At 43.1% G+C, this 19,732-nt stretch overlaps 2 protein-coding genes across 2 annotated transcripts; one reads left to right on the forward strand and one right to left on the reverse strand.

Moving 5' to 3' along the window:
* Positions 1 to 2,171: 2,171 nt before the first annotated feature.
* On the reverse strand, positions 2,172 to 14,059 carry PIH1D2 (PIH1 domain containing 2). Its single transcript, XM_067470870.1, has 8 exons — positions 13,972 to 14,059; positions 8,089 to 8,182; positions 7,949 to 8,050; positions 6,103 to 6,316; positions 4,853 to 4,979; positions 4,135 to 4,368; positions 3,766 to 4,025; positions 2,172 to 2,583 (listed from the first exon to the last, which is right to left on the reverse strand). Exons 1-8 carry the CDS (start codon positions 14,057 to 14,059, stop codon positions 2,443 to 2,445), a joined length of 1,260 nt encoding a protein of 419 aa, XP_067326971.1. The 3' UTR covers positions 2,172 to 2,442.
* On the forward strand, positions 7,986 to 19,186 carry NKAPD1 (NKAP domain containing 1). Its single transcript, XM_060787078.2, has 6 exons — positions 7,986 to 8,135; positions 15,005 to 15,111; positions 15,283 to 15,383; positions 16,651 to 16,803; positions 17,125 to 17,178; positions 18,316 to 19,186. The coding sequence occupies exons 2-6, from the start codon at positions 15,043 to 15,045 to the stop codon at positions 18,836 to 18,838; spliced, it is 900 nt and encodes a 299-aa protein (XP_060643061.2). The 5' UTR covers positions 7,986 to 8,135; positions 15,005 to 15,042; the 3' UTR covers positions 18,839 to 19,186.
* Positions 19,187 to 19,732: the final 546 nt, after the last annotated feature.

Consider the following 19,732-nt stretch of genomic DNA (forward strand, 5'->3'; position numbering starts at 1 on the left):
CCAAACCCTTCCAGTATTTTCTGTTGGTCATGGAAGTTCCGTATCCCAAGATTGGTTCAATTCCATCGTTGGTGGAATTCAGAATGTTCTTTGATTGTAGGTAAACTATAAATCCCAACAACTACAACTCCCCAAAGTCAAGATCTATTTTCTCCAAAGTCCACCAGTGTTCACATTTGGGCATATTGAGAATTGGTACCAAGTTTGGTCCAGATCCATCACTGTTTGAGTCCACAGTTCTCTCTGGATGTAGGTGAACTACATCTCCCAAAGTCAAGGTCAATGCCCACCAAATGCTGCTAGTATTTTCTGTTGGTCATGGGAGTTCTGTGTCCCAAGATTGGTTCAATTCCATTGTTGGTGGTGTTCAAAATGTTCATTGATTGTGTAGGTGAACTACAAATCCCAGCAACTACAACTCCCAAATGACAAAATCAATCCCCTTTCCCAACCCCACCAGTATTTGCTGCTTGTATATTGGGACATAGAAGTGGCAATCTCTTGGCTAGGCAGCACGAAGAGAGTAAAATTAGAATGTCCTTTATCAGCGCCACTTGATCTTTCCTCACATCAAATGCCAACGTGCCCTTCTCACAAGCAGAAGAACTACCAAACCAGACAGGTTTCGCTTTGGGGATTAAGAAGTCCTGTTCCTTCCAAGGTGTTTCTGACATCTAGGGATCCCAAGATGAACCTGTCGTGGGGATTTCTTGCAGGTTTTGTTCCAAGGTTTGCTCGAGTCCGGGCCATCTACACTGCCATGTAATGTAGTTGTCATACAAGTTAAACTGAATTATGAAACTGCATTTTATGGCAGTGTAGATGGGGCTGGAGAGAGAGTTGACCAAGGTAATTCCAAGGCTAAGATGGCATTCCAAGCCTTTGCTCCCAAGCCACTTCACCATGCTCACTCTCCATAGCAGCACTATTAAAAACTATTGCTTTATTTCCCTTCTCTATGTAGCTGAGGAGCCCCTGATGGTGCAGCATGTTAAACTGCTGAGCTGCTGAACTTGCCGACTGAAAGGTTGGCACTTCAGATCCAGGGAGCGGGGTGAGCTTCCGCTGTTACCCCAGCTTCTGCCAACCTAGCAGTTCAAAAACATGCAAATGTGAGTAGATCAATAGGTACCACTCCAGGGGGAAGGTAACGGCGTTCCATGCAGTCATGCTGGCCACATGACTTTGGAGGTGTCTATGGATAACGCCAGAGCCGCCGGTGGCGCAGTGAGTTAAAGCGCTGAGCTGCTAAGCTTGTTGACCGAAAGGTCGCAGGATCAATTTCGGGGAGCGGCGTGCGCTTCCGCTGTCAGCCCTAGCTTCTGCCAACCTAGCAGTTCAAAAACATGCAAATGTGAGTAGATCAATAGGTACCGCTCCGGTGCGAAGGTAACAGCCCTCCATGCAGTCATGCTGGCCAAATGACTTTGGAGGTGTCTATAGGCAACGGCGGAGCTGCCGGTGGCGCAGTGGGTTAAAGCGCTGAGCTGCTGAACTTGTTGACTGAAAGGTCACAGGATCAATTCCAGGGAGCGGCGTGAGCTTCCGCTGTCAGCCCTAGCTTCGGCCAACCTAGCAGTCCAAAAACATGCAAATGTGAGTAGATCAATAAGTACCACTCCAGCGGGAAGGTAACGGCCCTCAATGCAGTCATGCCAGCCATATGACTTTGGAGGTGTCTATGGACAACGCTGGCTCTTCGGCTTAGAAATGGAGATGGGCACCAAACCCCAGAGTCGGACACGACTGGACTTAATGTCAGGGGAAAACTTTGACATTTACCTATGTTGCTAAGGAGCTGCCGGTGGTGCAGCGGGTTAAACCGCTGAGCTACTGAACTTGCTGACTGGAAGGTTGGTGGTTCGAATCCAGGGAGTGAGATGAGCTCCTGCTGTTAGCCCCAGCTTCTGCCAGCCTAGCAGTTCGAAAATCAAATGTGAGTAGATCAATAGGTACCACTTGGGCGGGAAGGTAATGGCACTCTATGCAGTCATGCTGGCCACATGACTTTGGAGGTGTCTACGGACAACGCCGGCTCTTCGGCTTAGAAATGGAAATGAGCACCACCCCATAGAGTCGGAGACAACTAGACTTAATGTCATGGGAAAAACTTTATCCATGAAAAATGACATGACATTTTTCTCCATAAAGCACAGCTGAAATGCAGAAAGTTGAGAGTAGTAGAGCTTTATTGTCTTTTTTAGCATCTCAATTAAGTTTTTTTAATTATTACTTTATTGGGTTTCTATGGGCAGCAGAAATCATACGTTAAAGATAGTGTTTTAAGACATTGTTAGTGCTGGATTTCAGTTCTGTACTTCGGAAGGGATTTTTGTCCAAAGGGCACTTGGAATTCCTGCCGCACGGCACATCAGAGTTAATATGAAGGCGTGCAGGATCTTGTGCAGAGGGAGAGAGATCCATACATAATACGCCACGACTTCACTTTGGACGCACGGGCATTGTGATCACCAGGACACCTTTCTTCTTGTGAAACGTGGCTGCTGTGGCTTCTTCGTTCACCACTTCCGGAAGGTCCAAGCACAGCCTGTATTTGTCGAGGCATTCAATCAGGACGTCATCCTAAAGAAGGAAGGGAAGGCAGTTCTCACAGGCCCAAGGGTGCTGGGAATGGCCAGAAAACAAAGGAATGGCTTGTGTTCCCTTGAATCTAACCTGTCATTTGCTGTCGAACGTAATACGCAACGGTAAAAAATGCACTCTTTGTAATTTGGCCAAAAGAGATGTGCATTACAGTTGCTGCCTGCTTAGAACTCCTTTCAAAACAAAAATGTTAGGACACCAAAGCTTCCAGCAATGGGGAAAAAGCCAGTATTTAAAAAGTCTAACATTAGGACAGTAAGTAAAGAACAACACTAAAAACAAAAATGGGAATTCCAGACAGGAAACAATCAGGGCCAACTTCCCAACAGGATTCTCTTAGGCAGGAAGCAGCCAGGCTTTGAAGCTGCAAGGTTATTCAATACTAATTAAGGTGGTCAATTGCAACATTGCTGCCCGCTTAGAACTCCTTTCAAAACAAAAATGGAAACAGAAAAGCAAACCAGTATTAAAAAACTAAAACTGGGACAGTAAATAAAGAGCAACACTCAAAAAACGAGAATTTTAGACAGGAAACAATCAGGGCCAACTAACATCTCGTCACAAAGGATTCCCCCAGGAAGGAAGCAGCCTGGCTTTGAAGCTGCAAGGCTATTCAATGCCAATCAAGGTGGCCAATTGCAACATTCACACTTGCCTCCAGCAGACAAGAATTCTTTCTCCCACCCTGAGCATCATTCCACAGATATATAAACCTCACTTGTCCTAGTTTCCAACAGACTTCACAACCTCTGAGGATACCTGCCATAGATGTAGGCGAAATGCCAGGAGAGAATGCTTCTAGTCCAAAAAGCACAGCAACTTGGAGAAAGAAAACCTTGGGGTGCCTTTCTGCTGCAGAATGAGCTTTGGTTCAATGCTATGGAGTTATGGAGGCTGTAGGTTTACAAAGTCTTGAGCCTTCCTTGCCAAAGAAAGGTGATGTCTCACCAAACTACAAATCCCAGGAGTGTATAGCATTGAGCCTTGGTAATTAAATTAGATCATGAGATGCCTCAATTGGGGCTCCTGAAGCAGATTTCCTTTGCTTTGGTTCAGAACTAAGATGAGTATATGGCACAAATCTAATGCTCACCCTCATTTTGGTGAAAAAGGTGAACATTAGATAAGAAATAGAGTAAGGGGGAAGTGGGATGGACTTGCCTTGGAGACGTGGAGGTCGCACTCGGAGACACTGCACACCTCGGGCAGCTCCACTCTCAGCTCGATCACGGGATCCCCGTTTGCGCCCTTCGTGGTGGAGATTTCATAGGCCGGCATTAAGGATCCCTGATCTTCCGCACAAGGAATCTCTTCAATGAGGAGCCCTGCTTTAGCGGGCGCCTGGTCCTTCCTCAGAAGAAGGAAGTCCTTCCTCTCCTCTTCCTCCTCTACAATGTTCCTCAGCTGGTTGAGTGTCACGTCTTCCCAACACCAAGTTTAAAACATCAAAAAGCATTAGGTCATAACAGATCAGAAGTACCCTCTCCTAAATTAGAAGATAAAGTAATTACTGGGGAAAGTAACTGTTACCTTTTGGGGACAATGCTGATGGCACCTGCTCTCTTCTCAAGCTCTGCCTCATCCTTTCCAGGCTTCCTTTTAATTTAATTTTCAAAGTACTGTAGGAAGGGGACAGAGTGACACTGTAATGCTCCTCAATGTACTTCAGGCACAGGCGGATCAACTGGTCCTTCTCTTTTGGGTCATTTCTTCCCTTCTCCAGAACAGACGGGTGGAACGCAACATCAACAATGCTGTAAGGCCCTGTGAGAAGAATGAGGGAAATGGCTGGAAAATGTGAGACCTTGAACTGGCTCAAGAACGTCCTTTCGATAATGGCTTTTGGGTTTCACCTTTCCCTCCCAATATCATAGAATCAAAGAGTTGGAAGAGACCTCATGAGCAATCCATTCCAACCCCATTCTGCCAAGAAGCAGGAGAATTGCATTCAAAGCACCCCCGACAGATGGCCATCCAGCCTCTGTTTAAAAGCTTCCAAAGAAGGCGCCTCCACCACACTCCGGGGCAGAGAGTTCCACTGCTGAACTGCTTTCACAGTCAGGAAGTTCTTCCTAATGTTCAGGTGGAATCTCCTTTACTGTAGTTTGAAGCCAATTTCCATGTCCTAGTCTCCAAGGCAGCAGAGAAACAAGCTTGCTCCCTCCTCCCTATGACTTCATATATCTCTGCACTCTTCAATATATTTGAGATAATGCTGCTAGAGACTTTTGCTCAAAATAAAACTTACCTGATTTATCAGACACTTTCTCCATTTTTCCAGCGGTTAAAGGGACCCGTTCACACGGCGATTGGGGAGCGGGGACTCTACTCCATGCGCAGACATTAACAAACAAGGTTTTTTCAGTGCTATTGTCCTGCAAAAGAAGTCCAAAGCGACCTAATGAACAGAGTGCGCATACTTCATTTCAACAGCCAAAGTTACCTCATCTCATGGAGGAAACAACACATACATATATTTGAAAAACTAATGTATATGTTGCTCTTCCCATGAGATGAAGGGCATAAATCTATCGAGGAACTGATTGTATTTACTGGCTAATATTGATGGTCTTGGATACAGATTTTGTATCCTTGTCGTGAAAAGGAGAACTGCATGTTTGAAGTTTCATCCATTTGACCAACTCCTGTACAGAAGCCAATGAAAAAAACAAACAAACACAGCCCTTTGTAACCAAACTGTACAGAAATACATCTATATACCCTATTTACTCAAATTTAATGCTATTTTTTTTGGCTGAATTGCCCTGCCAAAATAATTGTGCACATTAGATTCACGTCATATAGTCATCTTAGTGCTGAGCCTAAGCCAAAGGGGAAGCTTCTTCAGGAGCTGCACCGTTTTTAGGGATGTCCTCTCTCATTTAATCGCATAGACTCAATGCTGTGCAATCCTGGGATTTGTAGTTTGGAGAGATATCAGCATCCTTTGGCAGAGAAAGCTCAAGGCCTTGTCAAACTACAGTACCCATGACTCCATAGCATTGAACCAAGGCTGTTAAAGGGGATTCATTCTACAGAAAAGAAGCAACCCAAGCAAAAGTGTTAGGACACCAAAGTTTGCGGAAAACTTTGGTGTCCTAACACTTTTGCTTTTAAAGAAGGAATTCCAAGAACATTACATTCTGTGGGAATTCCAAGTGCATTGCATTCTGTGGCAATTTTTTTTTTTTTTTTGGTTTCAAGATTTTGAAAATTCGATTCGATGGCACATGAGACTTGAGTAAATACAGGTATGTGTTAGTCCAGTGATGGTCCACTGAACTGCTAATTTATGAGCCATTGGTTGTTTTCCCTATGTTTTGGGGAAATGCAATCATAATCCCATGGGATAGATGCGATCTTGGTCCCTTACACACTGCAGTTTGTTTTGCTGCTTCCCTATTTTGCTTTATGCCTTTAAGAAAAAGCATCCTAGACCTTGGAGGGTCTGCCAAACAAAAATGGAAGCCAGATGTCCTCAGGGTTTCATCTTCTTACTTTCCTGTGAGCTTTCAGGCAGAGATGGGGCTCTGGAGGGGCAAAGTGCTGCTGGGCCTCCTTCATCTGCCGCTGCATGAACTGGCGGTACTCTCCCGGGTGGCTCTCGGCTAAATCGTCCAGCATCGTCCACAGTTGGGCCGCTTTGCCCAGCATGTCCTCCTTCTCCATTGCAAATGGATTGGATAGAGACCCAAAGTGACCTCGACTCTCACTGGAAAAGAAGGGGGGGGGGGCATTGGCATTTGTACTCTCCAAAAGGTTCCCAATCCATATGAACAACTTCATATGTCACACAATATAATACTAATAATAATACAATATAATAAAATACAGGTAGTATTGCTAATAGTATTGCAATATAGTGGTATAGTACAATCTAGTAATATATAATACTAACATTGTGCTATGATAATAATATAATATATTGTGTGTGTGCATATATATACATATATAATATTGTTAATATAATGCAATACAATACTAATAATAACACAATATCATAAAATACATGTATTATTACTAATAATATTGCAATATAGTAGTATAGTACGATATAATCATATATAATACTAATATTGTGCAATGCTAATAATATAATATATATAATATTGATAATATTATAATGTCACACAATATAATACTAATACAATATAATAAAATACAGGTAGTATTGCTAATAGTATTGCAATATAGTGGTAGAGTACAATACAGTAATACATAATACTAATATTGTGTATGCTAATAATATAACATATTGTGTGTATATATATAATACTGATATGTCATTCAATATAATACTAATAATAATACAATATATTAAAATACACATAATATTACTAATAGTATTGCAATATAGTGGTATACTACAACATAGCAATATATAATACTAATATTGTGCTAAGCTAATAATATAATATATTGTGTGTGCATATATATATATTATTATAATGTCACACAATATAATAATAATAATAATACAATATAATAAAATACACGTAGTATTACTAATAGTATTGCAATGTAGTGGTATAGTACAATATAATAATATATAATTCTAATATTGTGCTATGCTAATAATATAATATATTGTATGTATGTATGTATATATATATAATATAATGTCACACAATATAATACTAATATAAAACAATATAATAAAATACATGTAGTATTACTAATAGTATTGCAATACAGTGGTATAGTACAATATAATAATATATAATACTAATATTGTGCTATGCTAATAATATAATATATTGTGTGTGTGTGCATATATATATATATACACACACACACACATATAATATTGAAAATATAATGCCATACAATATAATAATACAATATAATAAAATACATGTATTATTACTAATAATATTGCAATTATAGTACAATATAATATAATATATAATACTATTATTGTGCTGTGCTAATAATATAATTGTGTGTGTGTGTGTATAATATTGATAATATGTCACACAATATAATACTAATAATAATACAATATAATAAAATACACATATTACTAATAGTACTGCAATATAATGGTAGAGTACAATATATAATACTAATATTGTGCTATGCTGATAATATAATATATTGTATATATATCTATATCTATATATATAAGCATAGCACAGTATTAGTATTATAATATTGATAATATTTTAATTAATTTATTATTTTTATTTATTATTAAATTAATTATTTTATTATTATTTATAATACAATATAATAGTAATAATAATAATAATACAATATAATACTAGACAGCAGTAATATTGGAATATAGTGCCAATCCTTCCTAAACCTGCCCAAGGCAGGCAGAGGCAGCTCCCTTGTTTACCTAGGCAGTCTCCATGGCAACGGCCGGAAGCACCTTCCCCGGAAGCGGAAGCGCGGCTCAGAGAAGAAGGAGAGAGAGAGGAAGGGAGAAGGAGAAGGCGGCCTCGTTGGAAGGGAAGCCCAAGAGTTGGGAAGAGGAACGTGTGGATGGCTGCCTGCCTCTGACGCGTGTTCTGAGGGGGATCCTGGTGAGGAGGAGGAGAGGGAGGGAGTAGGTATGGGATGGGATAGAATCCTAGAATCAAAGAGTTGGAAGAGACCTCCTGGGCCATCCAGTCCAACCCCGTTCTGCCAAGAAGCAGGAATATTGCATTCAAATCACCCCTCACAGATGGCCACCCAGCCTCATAGAATCATAGAATCAAAGAGTTGGAAGAGACCTCCTGGGCCATCCAGTCCAACCCCGTTCTGCCAAGAAGCAGGAATATTGCATTCAAAGCACCCCTGACAAATGGCCATCCAGCCTCATAGAATCATAGAATCAAAGAGTTGGAAGAGACCTCCTGGGCCATCCAGTCCAACCCCGTTCTGCCAAGAAGCAGGAATATTGCATTCAAAGCACCCCTGACAGATGGCCACCCAGCCTCATAGAATCATAGAATCAAAGAGTTGGAAGAGACCTCCTGGGCCATCCAGTCCAACCCCGTTCTGCCAAGAAGCAGGAATATTGCATTCAAAGCACCCCTGACAGATGGCCACCCAGCCTCATAGAATCCTAGAATCAAAGAGTTGGAAGAGACCTCCTGGGCCATCCAGTCCAACCCCGTTCTGCCAAGAAGCAGGAATATTGCATTCAAAGCACCCCTGACAGATGGCCACCCAGCCTCATAGAATCATAGAATCAAAGAGTTGGAAGAGACCTCCTGGGCCATCCAGTCCAACCCCGTTCTGCCAAGAAGCAGGAATATTGCATTCAAAGCACCCCTGACAGATGGCCATCCAGCCTCATAGAATCATAGAATCAAAGAGTTGGAAGAGACCTCCTGGGCCATCCAGTCCAACCCCGTTCTGCCAAGAAGCAGGAATATTGCATTCAAAGCACCCCTGACAGATGGCCACCCAGCCTCATAGAATCATAGAATCAAAGAGTTGGAAGAGACCTCCTGGGCCATCCAGTCCAACCCCGTTCTGCCAAGAAGCAGGAATATTGCATTCAAAGCACCCCTGACAGATGGCCATCCAGCCTCATAGAATCATAGAATCAAAGAGTTGGAAGAGACCTCCTGGGCCATCCAGTCCAACCCCGTTCTGCCAAGAAGCAGGAATATTGCATTCAAAGCACCCCTGACAGATGGCCATCCAGCCTCATAGAATCATAGAATCAAAGAGTTGGAAGAGACCTCCTGGGCCATCCAGTCCAACCCCGTTCTGCCAAGAAGCAGGAATATTGCATTCAAAGCACCCCTGACAGATGGCCATCCAGCCTCATAGAATCATAGAATCAAAGAGTTGGAAGAGACCTCCTGGGCCATCCAGTCCAACCCCGTTCTGCCAAGAAGCAGGAATATTGCATTCAAAGCACCCCTGACAGATGGCCATCCAGCCTCATAGAATCATAGAATCAAAGAGTTGGAAGAGACCTCCTGGGCCATCCAGTCCAACCCCGTTCTGCCAAGAAGCAGGAATATTGCATTCAAAGCACCCCTGACAGATGGCCATCCAGCCTCATAGAATCATAGAATCAAAGAGTTGGAAGAGACCTCCTGGGCCATCCAGTCCAACCCCGTTCTGCCAAGAAGCAGGAATATTGCATTCAAAGCACCCCTGACAGATGGCCATCCAGCCTCATAGAATCATAGAATCAAAGAGTTGGAAGAGACCTCCTGGGCCATCCAGTCCAACCCCGTTCTGCCAAGAAGCAGGAATATTGCATTCAAAGCACCCCTGACAGATGGCCATCCAGCCTCATAGAATCATAGAATCAAAGAGTTGGAAGAGACCTCCTGGGCCATCCAGTCCAACCCCGTTCTGCCAAGAAGCAGGAATATTGCATTCAAAGCACCCCTGACAGATGGCCATCCAGCCTCATAGAATCATAGAATCAAAGAGTTGGAAGAGACCTCCTGGGCCATCCAGTCCAACCCCGTTCTGCCAAGAAGCAGGAATATTGCATTCAAAGCACCCCTGACAGATGGCCATCCAGCCTCATAGAATCATAGAATCAAAGAGTTGGAAGAGACCTCCTGGGCCATCCAGTCCAACGCCGTTCTGCCAAGAAGCAGGAATATTGCATTCAAAGCACCCCTGACAGATGGCCATCCAGCCTCATAGAATCATAGAATCAAAGAGTTGGAAGAGACCTCCTGGGCCATCCAGTCCAACCCCGTTCTGCCAAGAAGCAGGAATATTGCATTCAAAGCACCCCTGACAGATGGCCACCCAGCCTCTGTTTATCAGGATAGTCCTGATGTATTTCTTCCCAGCTGGAAGTCCTCCCTGCAAGGACTCTCCCTGTGCCAGGATTGGAAGGGGTTTTGCTTCCCTTGCATTATATATTATCATTAGAGAACTATCTATCTATCTATCTTTTGGTGGGGGAGGATTTTATATATATATGTGTGTGTGTGTGTGTGTGTGTGTGTGTGTGTATACTAGCAGTCCCCTGCCATGCGTTGCTGTGGCCCAGTCTGGTGATCTGGAAAATAAAGTAATGAGAAAGTGTTGTGTTTTCTAATATATGTAATTTCTTTCTGTTTGTGGGTAAACAGTATTTCTTCTTGTTTCTTTGTCGGTGTTGATGTGGAGAGTGTCTGGCTTGCCTACTCTGGAACATGCAACATATAATTCTCCTTCTTTAGGGGTCCCTTTCAAATCTATGATACTGCATCTATCATATACATATGTGTGTGTGTATGAATGGCTGGATGGCCCTTTGTAAGGAGGGCATTGATTATGTTTTCTTGCCCTGGTGAAGGGAGTTGGACTGGATAGCCTTAAGGCAGCATTTCTCAACCTGGGAACTCAAGACCCCGGAGGGGGGGGGTCACCAGGGGGGTGTCAGAAGGGTCATAAGAGACCACCAGAAAACACAGAATTTTCTGTTGGTCATGAGGGTTCTATGTGGGAAGTTTGCCCCAATTCTGTCATTGGTGGGGTTCAGAATGCTCCTTGATTGTAGGTGAACTATAAATCCCAGTAACTACAACTCCCAAATGTCAAGGTCTATTTCCCCAAAACTCCATCTGTGTTTATATTTGGGCATACTGAGTATTTGTGCCAAGTTTGGTCCAGTTCCATCATTGTTTGAGTCCACAGTGCTCTCTAGATGTAGGTGAACTACAACTCCAAAACTCAAGGTCAATGCCCACCAAACGCTTCCAGTATTTTCTGTTGGTCATGGGAGTCCTGTGTGACAAGTTTGGTTCAATTCCATCATTGGTGGAGTTCAGAATGCTCTTTGATTATAGGTGAACTATAAATCCCAGCAACTACAACTCCCAAATGACAAAAATCATATTTTTTTGAGTGATGGTCACTCCTTGTGTTGTGAGACGTTTTGTTGCCAAATTTGGTGTGATTTCGTTCATTGGTTCTTTTGTTTTTAAGGTACTCATTACGCACAGAGCATTTTTATAGATATAGATATGTGTGTGTGTGTGTGTGTGTGTGTGTGTGTGTCTCCCCTTTGGGGGAGAAGGGTGGGATATAAATGTGGTAAATAAATAAATTATATATAGAGAGAGAGATACACAGAGAGAGAAATACACACACACACACTTGCCATACATATATAGAACAAAACACACATTATTATCATCATCATCATCATCATCATCATCATCATCATTGTATTTATTCATACCCCACTCAGTGGCTATACACACACATACACGTATCCTTCCACATACATTATACTACTTATCTCATCTAGGATTTTTAAATATTTTAATCCTTGCAACTGGCCCTGCCCATCGTGATCAATTATTGTGATTTTATATTGCATCTTGTGTTTATTTTGTATTGTTCATTTATTATTTTTATTGTATTTTATTGATGCATTATTTTATGTTGTTTATTTGCATTGTTGTAATTGTTGGGCATGGCCGAATGTAAGCCGCCCCGAGTCCCCTTGGGGAGATGGTGGCAGTGTGTGTGTGTGTGTGTGTGTGTGTGTGTGTGTATATATATATATAGGCAGAGGATTATATGTGTGTGTCTTGTCTGTGTGTGTGTGTGTATATATATATATATATATAGAGAGAGAGAGTCTATTGCATGTATATGAGTATATGAGTCCCCTTTGGGGTGAGAAGGGCAGGATATAAATGTGGTAAATAAATAAATTATACACACACACACACATACATCTCCCATATATCTCCCCAAGGGACTCGGTGCGGCTTACAAGAGGCCGAGCCCACAATACATCAATAATAAAAGCAATAACAAACAACAATACAAAAACAGTTAAAATAAATCTCATAAACAAAAAATAAGCAATAAACATTGACAGTAGCACAACAAACGTTTAAAAACCTATGGCTATTATTATTGTCATCATTATTATATTTATTCATACCTCACTGAAAGTCACTACACACACACACACATATATTGGTGGAGGTAGATTGTGTGTGTACACACACTTGCCATATATACAGACAGACACATACTTGCTGTTGTTGTTATTATTGTTATTATTATATTAGGAGCCCCCAGTGGTGCAATGGGTTAAACCCAAATGCTGCCAGGACTGCTGACTGAAAGGTCTGCAGTTTGAAACCGGGGAGTGGGATGAGCTCCCATCTGTCAGCTCCAGCTTTACATGCGGCGACATGAGAGAAGCCTCCCACAGGATGGTAAAACATAAGGTGTCCCCTGTGCTTCGTCCTTGCAGATGACCAGTTCTCTCAAACCAGAAGTGACTTGCAGTTTCTCAAGTTGCTCCTGACACAAAAAATTTAATATATTTATTTTTGCCTCACTTTATTTCCCCAAAAAGGACTCAAAGTAGCTACACACACACACACACACACACAAGTCTATTGTATACTTTTTGAGGGGGAGGATAATATATATATGCTCGTACATATGGCAGCTATATGTGTGCATACGATAATGTGTGTGTATGATAGTGTATGGCAGATATATGTGTGTGTATGATAGTCTGTTGCATACTTTTTCGGTGGTAAGAATTATATAAATAGGTAGATAAATGTGTGCGAATTATAGACTTGTATAGTTTTGCGATATGTGTGCGTGTGTATATATATGTTTATATATTTGTAGATTTTAAATTGTTTTGAAATGCTTTTAATGTAAGCTGCTTTGAATCTCCTTGTGGAGAGAAAAAAACGGGGTATAAATAAACAATAATAATAATAGGGATCCCCTATATAAATAGACAGTCCCCCCCCCAAAAAAATTGTGCAACAGAATATCTATCTCCATAATTATGAGTTCTTATCCAATTTTGGGGGTACACCCCATATTTCTATCCAGTGGAAAGGAATTTGGGATGCCATATGTAGGCATCCCTCTCTCTCTCTGCCTCTCCCCATAGGCCTGTTTTGTTCTCATGGCAGCCCCATTTGGGAGTCCTCCTGGGAGAGAAGCACTGGCCCAAGGCAAGCATTAGGGAAACCATGCAAACACGTCATACAAGCGTGCACCTCCCAAACCGCTGCTGCACAATGGGGGCCTTGATGCCTTGCGAAATAACACACTCCATTCACCTGGAATAATCGGTGCTCCTTTCACAGCAGAGTGACAAATAGCACCATTATGAGAAGAGAAGAGGGCAGGGTTCTTAAAGGACAACTTCTCTGGTGTTGCATCAGCTTTGCTTTGTTTTGCCATTGGCTCAGAGAATTTCAGCTACAGGGTGATGTCGTGTCAGGAGCGGCTTGAGAAACTGCAAGTCGCTTCTGGTGTGAGAGAATTGGCCGTCTGCAAGGACATTGCCCAGGAGATGCCCAGATGATTTGATGTTTTTATCATCCTTGTGGGAGGCTTCTTTAATGTCCCCGCACAAGGAGCTGGAGCTGATAGAGGGAGCTCATCCGCCTTTCCCCGGATTCGAACCTGTGACCTGTCGGTCTTCAGTTTTGGGCTTAGAAATGGAGATGAGCACCAGAGTCCCAGATGCTTCCTTGTATTCCTCTCTTTCCATGTCTCAGATCCAAGAAGAGTCAGAAATGTGGAAAATACGGGAGATGTAGAAGCAAAGCAAAGACAGGCACAAAGGTTTAACCCACTGCGCTACCGGGTGATAATACAGGGTGATAATAAAGGGCAATAGGAAAGCAGAGTTATCCCAAGGAATGCTCAGTTAATGAGTCTAGCTTCCCTTTTATTTGATCAGTCTATGATTTTACTGTATTGTCAAATAGCCCAAGCTATGGAGAAGGAGAGGTGGAGAGTCAGCTTCCTAAAAATTTGGTGCATTTTATTATAAATCTGCAACCTGTCTTCTTAAATGAATCCCGTTCTCAGCTCTAAAACTGTTCCTTAAATGAATCCCATTCTCAGCTTCAAAACTGTTCCTGTGTCAGGTTTTGAAGAGGGTTTGCTTCCCTTGCATTGCATATTATCAGTAATATATTTTATATAATATAATATAGATAGGTGGGGGAGGATTATATTTATGTGTGTGTGTATAATATATATAAAAAGGTAAAGGTTTTCCTCTTGACATGAAGTCTAGTCGTGTCCGACTCTGGGACTCTGGTGCTCATCTCCATTTCTAAGCCCAAGAGCCGGCGTTGCCTGTAGACACCTCCAAGGTAATGTGGCCATGGGCATGACTGCATGGAGCACCTTTACCTTCCTCCTGGAGTGGTACCTATTAATCTACTTATATTTGCATGTTTTTGAACTGCTAGTTTGGCAAAAGCTGGGGCTAACAGTGGGAGCTCACCCTTTATCTCTGAATGTGGCTGGCTCTCCTTTTCCCTCCTTTGTTGACACCTGAGAATGTTTTCCAGTGTAAAGGCATGTTAGAGCAACACAAGGCACTGAATAATGATGGTGTGAGACTCAGAGTGGCTCACACTGAAAACAACGCAGTATTTTCTGGTGTACATATTTTTCTATAACTGCTATTTATTGCTTGCAGGGTGTTTGTGCCATCCCTTTGATGACTCCGGCTAAACGATGTCCCACGTCCCTTTGGGAAAAGTCCTGCTGCGCAATGTCATCCGACACACCGGCGCGCACAACAAGGTCGGGAACGGTGTCTATTATTGTCAGCCAGGATTATGATGCTATGTTGCAACACAACCCTGCTTTACTCCCTGAATGTTTTATTCCATGAATACTACTGTTTTATACAAAGCTACAAGAAGCATGGCATTGATGGATGCTTCCTTGTATTCCTCTCTTTCCATATCTCAGATCCAAGAAGAGTCGGAAATGTGGAAAATACGGGAGATGGAGAAGCAAAGCAAAGACATTTATTGGGGCAAGCAACCGAGAATGCTGCCGAAAAGTTCCAGGTGGATACTTTTGACTCTTATCTCTAATTTACAAACTGCCTTGTTTTGCTCAAGAGCCTGCACTTTATCCAGTCCAAGTTGGGGGAGTTAAAGAGATTGTTCCCTTTTTTGTTGTTTAGCTACTCCACTTTCTATAGTTCTTTAGGTCTGTTTTAGTCTCTTTATAATGTTTAGTTCCATGAATACTACAGTTGTGTCTGGATCTGAAGCTTTCTAGTGAAGAAATTACCTCACGAACAGAGTGGGAAGGCTTTATTTCTAAAAGCATACAGTGTGGTACCAAACAAAATTCCAACTGACAGTTTCCCTCACACCTGCGATCCCTCACCCTGGCTCCTCCCTTTCATTGCTCCCATTTCCATGGGAACCCTTTCCTTTGTTTCAAGTATGCACAGGCCAGGGTAGGCTATTTATTTATTTATTTATTATTTCTGGTATTTCTACCCCGTCATTTCTCTACCCCCGAAGGGGGACTCAGGACAGCTTGGCATGGTCTACTTTCCTGATTCCACACAAAACCAGGAAAGAAGGTCATGACAGTTGCATAGAAAGCTGTATATGGCTTCTTGTGCTGATTCAGTGATCAAAGGTCTGGAAAGCATGGATCCCTCTGAGGAATAGCTTACAGAGCTGGTTCTGTTTAGCCCCAGAAGAGAGACAGGTTTAAATATCTGGAAAGGATGCCATAGGGAACAGGGAGCAGACCTTGTTTTCTGCTGCCCTGGAGATTAGGACTCAATGGAGGCATGGGTTCAAATGACAGGAAAGGAGATTCCACCTGAAAATTAGGAAGAACTTAGAATTCTAGAGTTGGAAGAGACCTCATGGGCCATCCAGTCCAACCGCCTGAACAATTTCTGAACAGTCTTCAAAGGCAACCCCACGTAGAGCGAGTTGCAGTAATCTATTCGGAATGTGACAAGAGCGTGGCAGACAGAAGGGCTGGACTGGATGGCCCTTGGAGTCTCTTCCAACCCTGTGATTCTATAATCCTGCCAAAGTCTATCCTGGCTTCTTGCCTTGTGTCTTTGTTGAGTGTGAAGCAGGTTGAGTGTGAGGCAGGCTCATTTTCTTCTGTGAAGTCATTTTCTAGCAGCGCTTAACAGACGGGCCTCCAGATGTTTGGGACTTCAGTTCCCTGAGACTTTTGCCCATTCTGGCTGATTATTTTGGGGAAGGAAAGTCCACAATCCCATCTGCAGGACCCAAATTGGGCAGAAAGCCTCTCCCTTAGAAGTGGAAGAAAACGTCGTCTTTGTCTCCGCAGCAACCGGATGCGCAGCGATGGGTTTGACGAGGAGCAGGGCAACTGCAAGGCAAGGAACTTGGCCTCCATGTCAGCAGCTGTGGACGAGGACCTTCGGCATGCCCGGTACTGGAACAAGAAGCTCTACGAATACGAAGCCAACATGCCAGACAGGTATGGAAGCTGCACAATGGTCGCACCATCAGAGTGAATGATATATGAGGAAAAGTCTGTTACGAAGCCTTGTATTTTTAGATTTCAATGTTCATGAAATAATCAAAAGTACTAAGGCAGGCATGGGTAAACTTCGGCCCTCCCTCCAGGTATTTTGGACTTCAACTCCCACAATTCCTAACAATTCCTAACAACTCCCACAATTCCTAACCGGCTGTTAGGAATTGTGGGAGTTGAAGTCCAAAACACCTGGAGGGCCAAAGTTTGCTCTTGCGTGCTCTAGCATGATCTTAACATAATAGGCTTGTTGTTTTCTTGCAGGTGGGGACACAGTGGCTACCGGGAGCTGTATCCCGAGGAGTTCGATACAGACAGGTAAAATACACAGATCCCAGACATTCAACCCACTCATTACAAGTGCAACAGGGAATGTCCCCTCCCTTATATCTATTTTTCTGATCTCTTTGCTCTCTGTGTGGGCAAACTTCAGCCCTCCAGGTGTTTTGGACTACAACTCTCACAATTCCTAACAGCCAGTCCAAAACACCTGGAGGGACAAAGTTTGCCCATGTCTGGTCTAAACCTTTGGAGTTGGGGCAAGGAACATGAAATCTATTGGATTGCAACTTTAATTATTCCAACTCACTTGCATTTTCTGATCAGTGTAGACTCATAACGCTTTGAGCTGGATTATATCGCCATATAGTGCAATTCAACCTCCTGTTGGTGCAGGTTAAATTGCTGAGCTGCTGAACTTGCTGACCGAAAAGTTTGCGGTTCGAATCTGCTAGTGTAGACTCATTTTTTATGCTTTTACAGTTTCAACTTGAATTGTTTTTAATGTTCATGTTAATTACTCATAATGCTTTGAGCTGGATTATATGGCCATATAGTGCAGTTCATCCCCTGGTGGCACAGCGAGTTAAACCGCTGAGCTGCTGACCAAAAAAAATTGGCGATTCAGATCTGCCGATGTACTCATTTTTATGCTTTTATAGTTTCAACTTGAATTGTTTTTAATGCTCAATGATATTAATACTGTTTTGATATTTCTATATTTCTATTGGAAGTCAACCCCACACTGCTGACCTGAATCATGACCCGAATTCAAATTCCTGTATTTAATTACTTCATTTTTAAGTTAATGGGGTGAGCTCCTGCTGTTATGCCCAGCTTCTGCCAACCTAGCAGTCTGGTAGATCAATAGGTACCACTCTGGCGGGAAGGCAACGGCACTCCATGTAGTCATGCTGGCCACATGACCTTGGAGGTGTCTATGGACAACGCTGGCTCTTCAGCTTAAAAGTGGAGATGAGCACCACCCCCCAGAATCAGACACAACTAGACATAATGTCAAGGGAAACCTTTACCTTTAAGGTGCAGTTCAATTTGCATTATAATAGCAGTATAGATGTGTCCCACACCTTCTCTGGAGGCACACGTTCCCCTTGCCACTCTTGCAATGTCGTTATGTCGTACTCAGCATTGCTGCCATCTTGTTTTGTTTTACAGTGACGGAGAGCGAAATGAGCAGAACTCCATGAACGGGAAAAGAAAACGTCACCTCGGCCAACAGTCTTCCCTTGATTTGCCCCCGAGGAAAAAGCTCAAAAAGTCTCACAAGAAGAAGCAGAAAAAGAAGTCCCACAAAAAGCAGAAGAAGAAGAAGCGGAGACGGGAGCAGCCGAGCACAACGCCGGAGTCTTCCTCGGAGTCTGGACCTTCGGAAGGGGAGGGTGGTGCACAAAAACGGGGCCGTCACAAAAGGACCAAGAAGGCCTCGGCCCTGGGCTCTCTCTCAGGACAAGCAGAGAACGACTCTGGCAAAGCCAGCAGCAGCAGCAACCCCTCCAGCAGCTCAGAGGACAGTGGAATGGAGGAGAAGCAGAAGCAGCGGAAAAAGAAAAAGAGGCGGAAACACCACTCCTCTGTGTCAGAAAGAGGCAGGGAACGGGTGCAGGAGAAGCGCAGCAAGAGGAAGAACTGGAAAGTGGCAGCGGATGAAAATTCAGAGGACAGTTCTGATGACGACTAGCAGGGACTGTGCTGAGAGAATAGGCTTTACCCTAAATTTGCTTTCCTCTTGGAAACAGTATGGGTTTGCATTACAGTCCCATTTGGGTTTCACAAACCTTGGAAACTTGCAGGGGACACATTTCACGGGGATCGGAAAGCAAACCAGGACTGCGATGTTCCCACTCAGGGCCCATTTTTCCCCACCCCATGGCATGGTCTGTTCTGCCACAAGAGGAACCCTTAGACGGTAAAGTTGGGAACATGGTGCAAAAGGGAACATGGAAAACTTGGGGTTAACGAAGTCCCCAAATCTATTTTTTACTGTTCAGTAGGTACAATCTAATTGCAATAAATAATGAAGAAGCAATTGATTGGGTCTCTCCAGAAAGTGGAGGTATACATTCCCAGACTGTCTTGGTCGCAGACACTTCTCATTTGAGCGAGTATTTCATTCTTGGTTCACATTTGAGAAAATTCTCTTAGGTCCTTCCATCATAAGACAAAATTTACTCCTGGAGTGGTGCCTTCGAAGGAGTAATCCAAAAAGGCCACTGGCTTTGAGGCTGAACTTTACGTACTTCACAAATGCACAACTTTTGTTTCAGTAATCATAGAATCCTAGAGTTGGAAGAGACCTCATGGGTCATCCAGTCCAACCCCATTCTGCCAAGAAGCAGGAATATTGCATTCAAATCACCCGACAGATGTCCATCCAGCCCCTGTTTAAAAGCTTCCAAAGAAGGAGCCTCCACCACACTCCGGGGCAGAGAGTTCCACTGCTGAATGGCTCTCACAGTCAGGAAGTTCTTCCTCATGTTCAGATGGAATCTCCTCTCTTGTAGTTTGAAGCCATTGTTCCATTGCGTCCTAGTCTCCAGGGAAGCAGAAAACAAGCTTGCTCCCTCCTCCCTGT

Source organism: Anolis sagrei, chromosome 7, assembly GCF_037176765.1.
Source record: "Anolis sagrei isolate rAnoSag1 chromosome 7, rAnoSag1.mat, whole genome shotgun sequence".
Classification (NCBI taxonomy): domain Eukaryota; kingdom Metazoa; phylum Chordata; class Lepidosauria; order Squamata; family Dactyloidae; genus Anolis; species Anolis sagrei.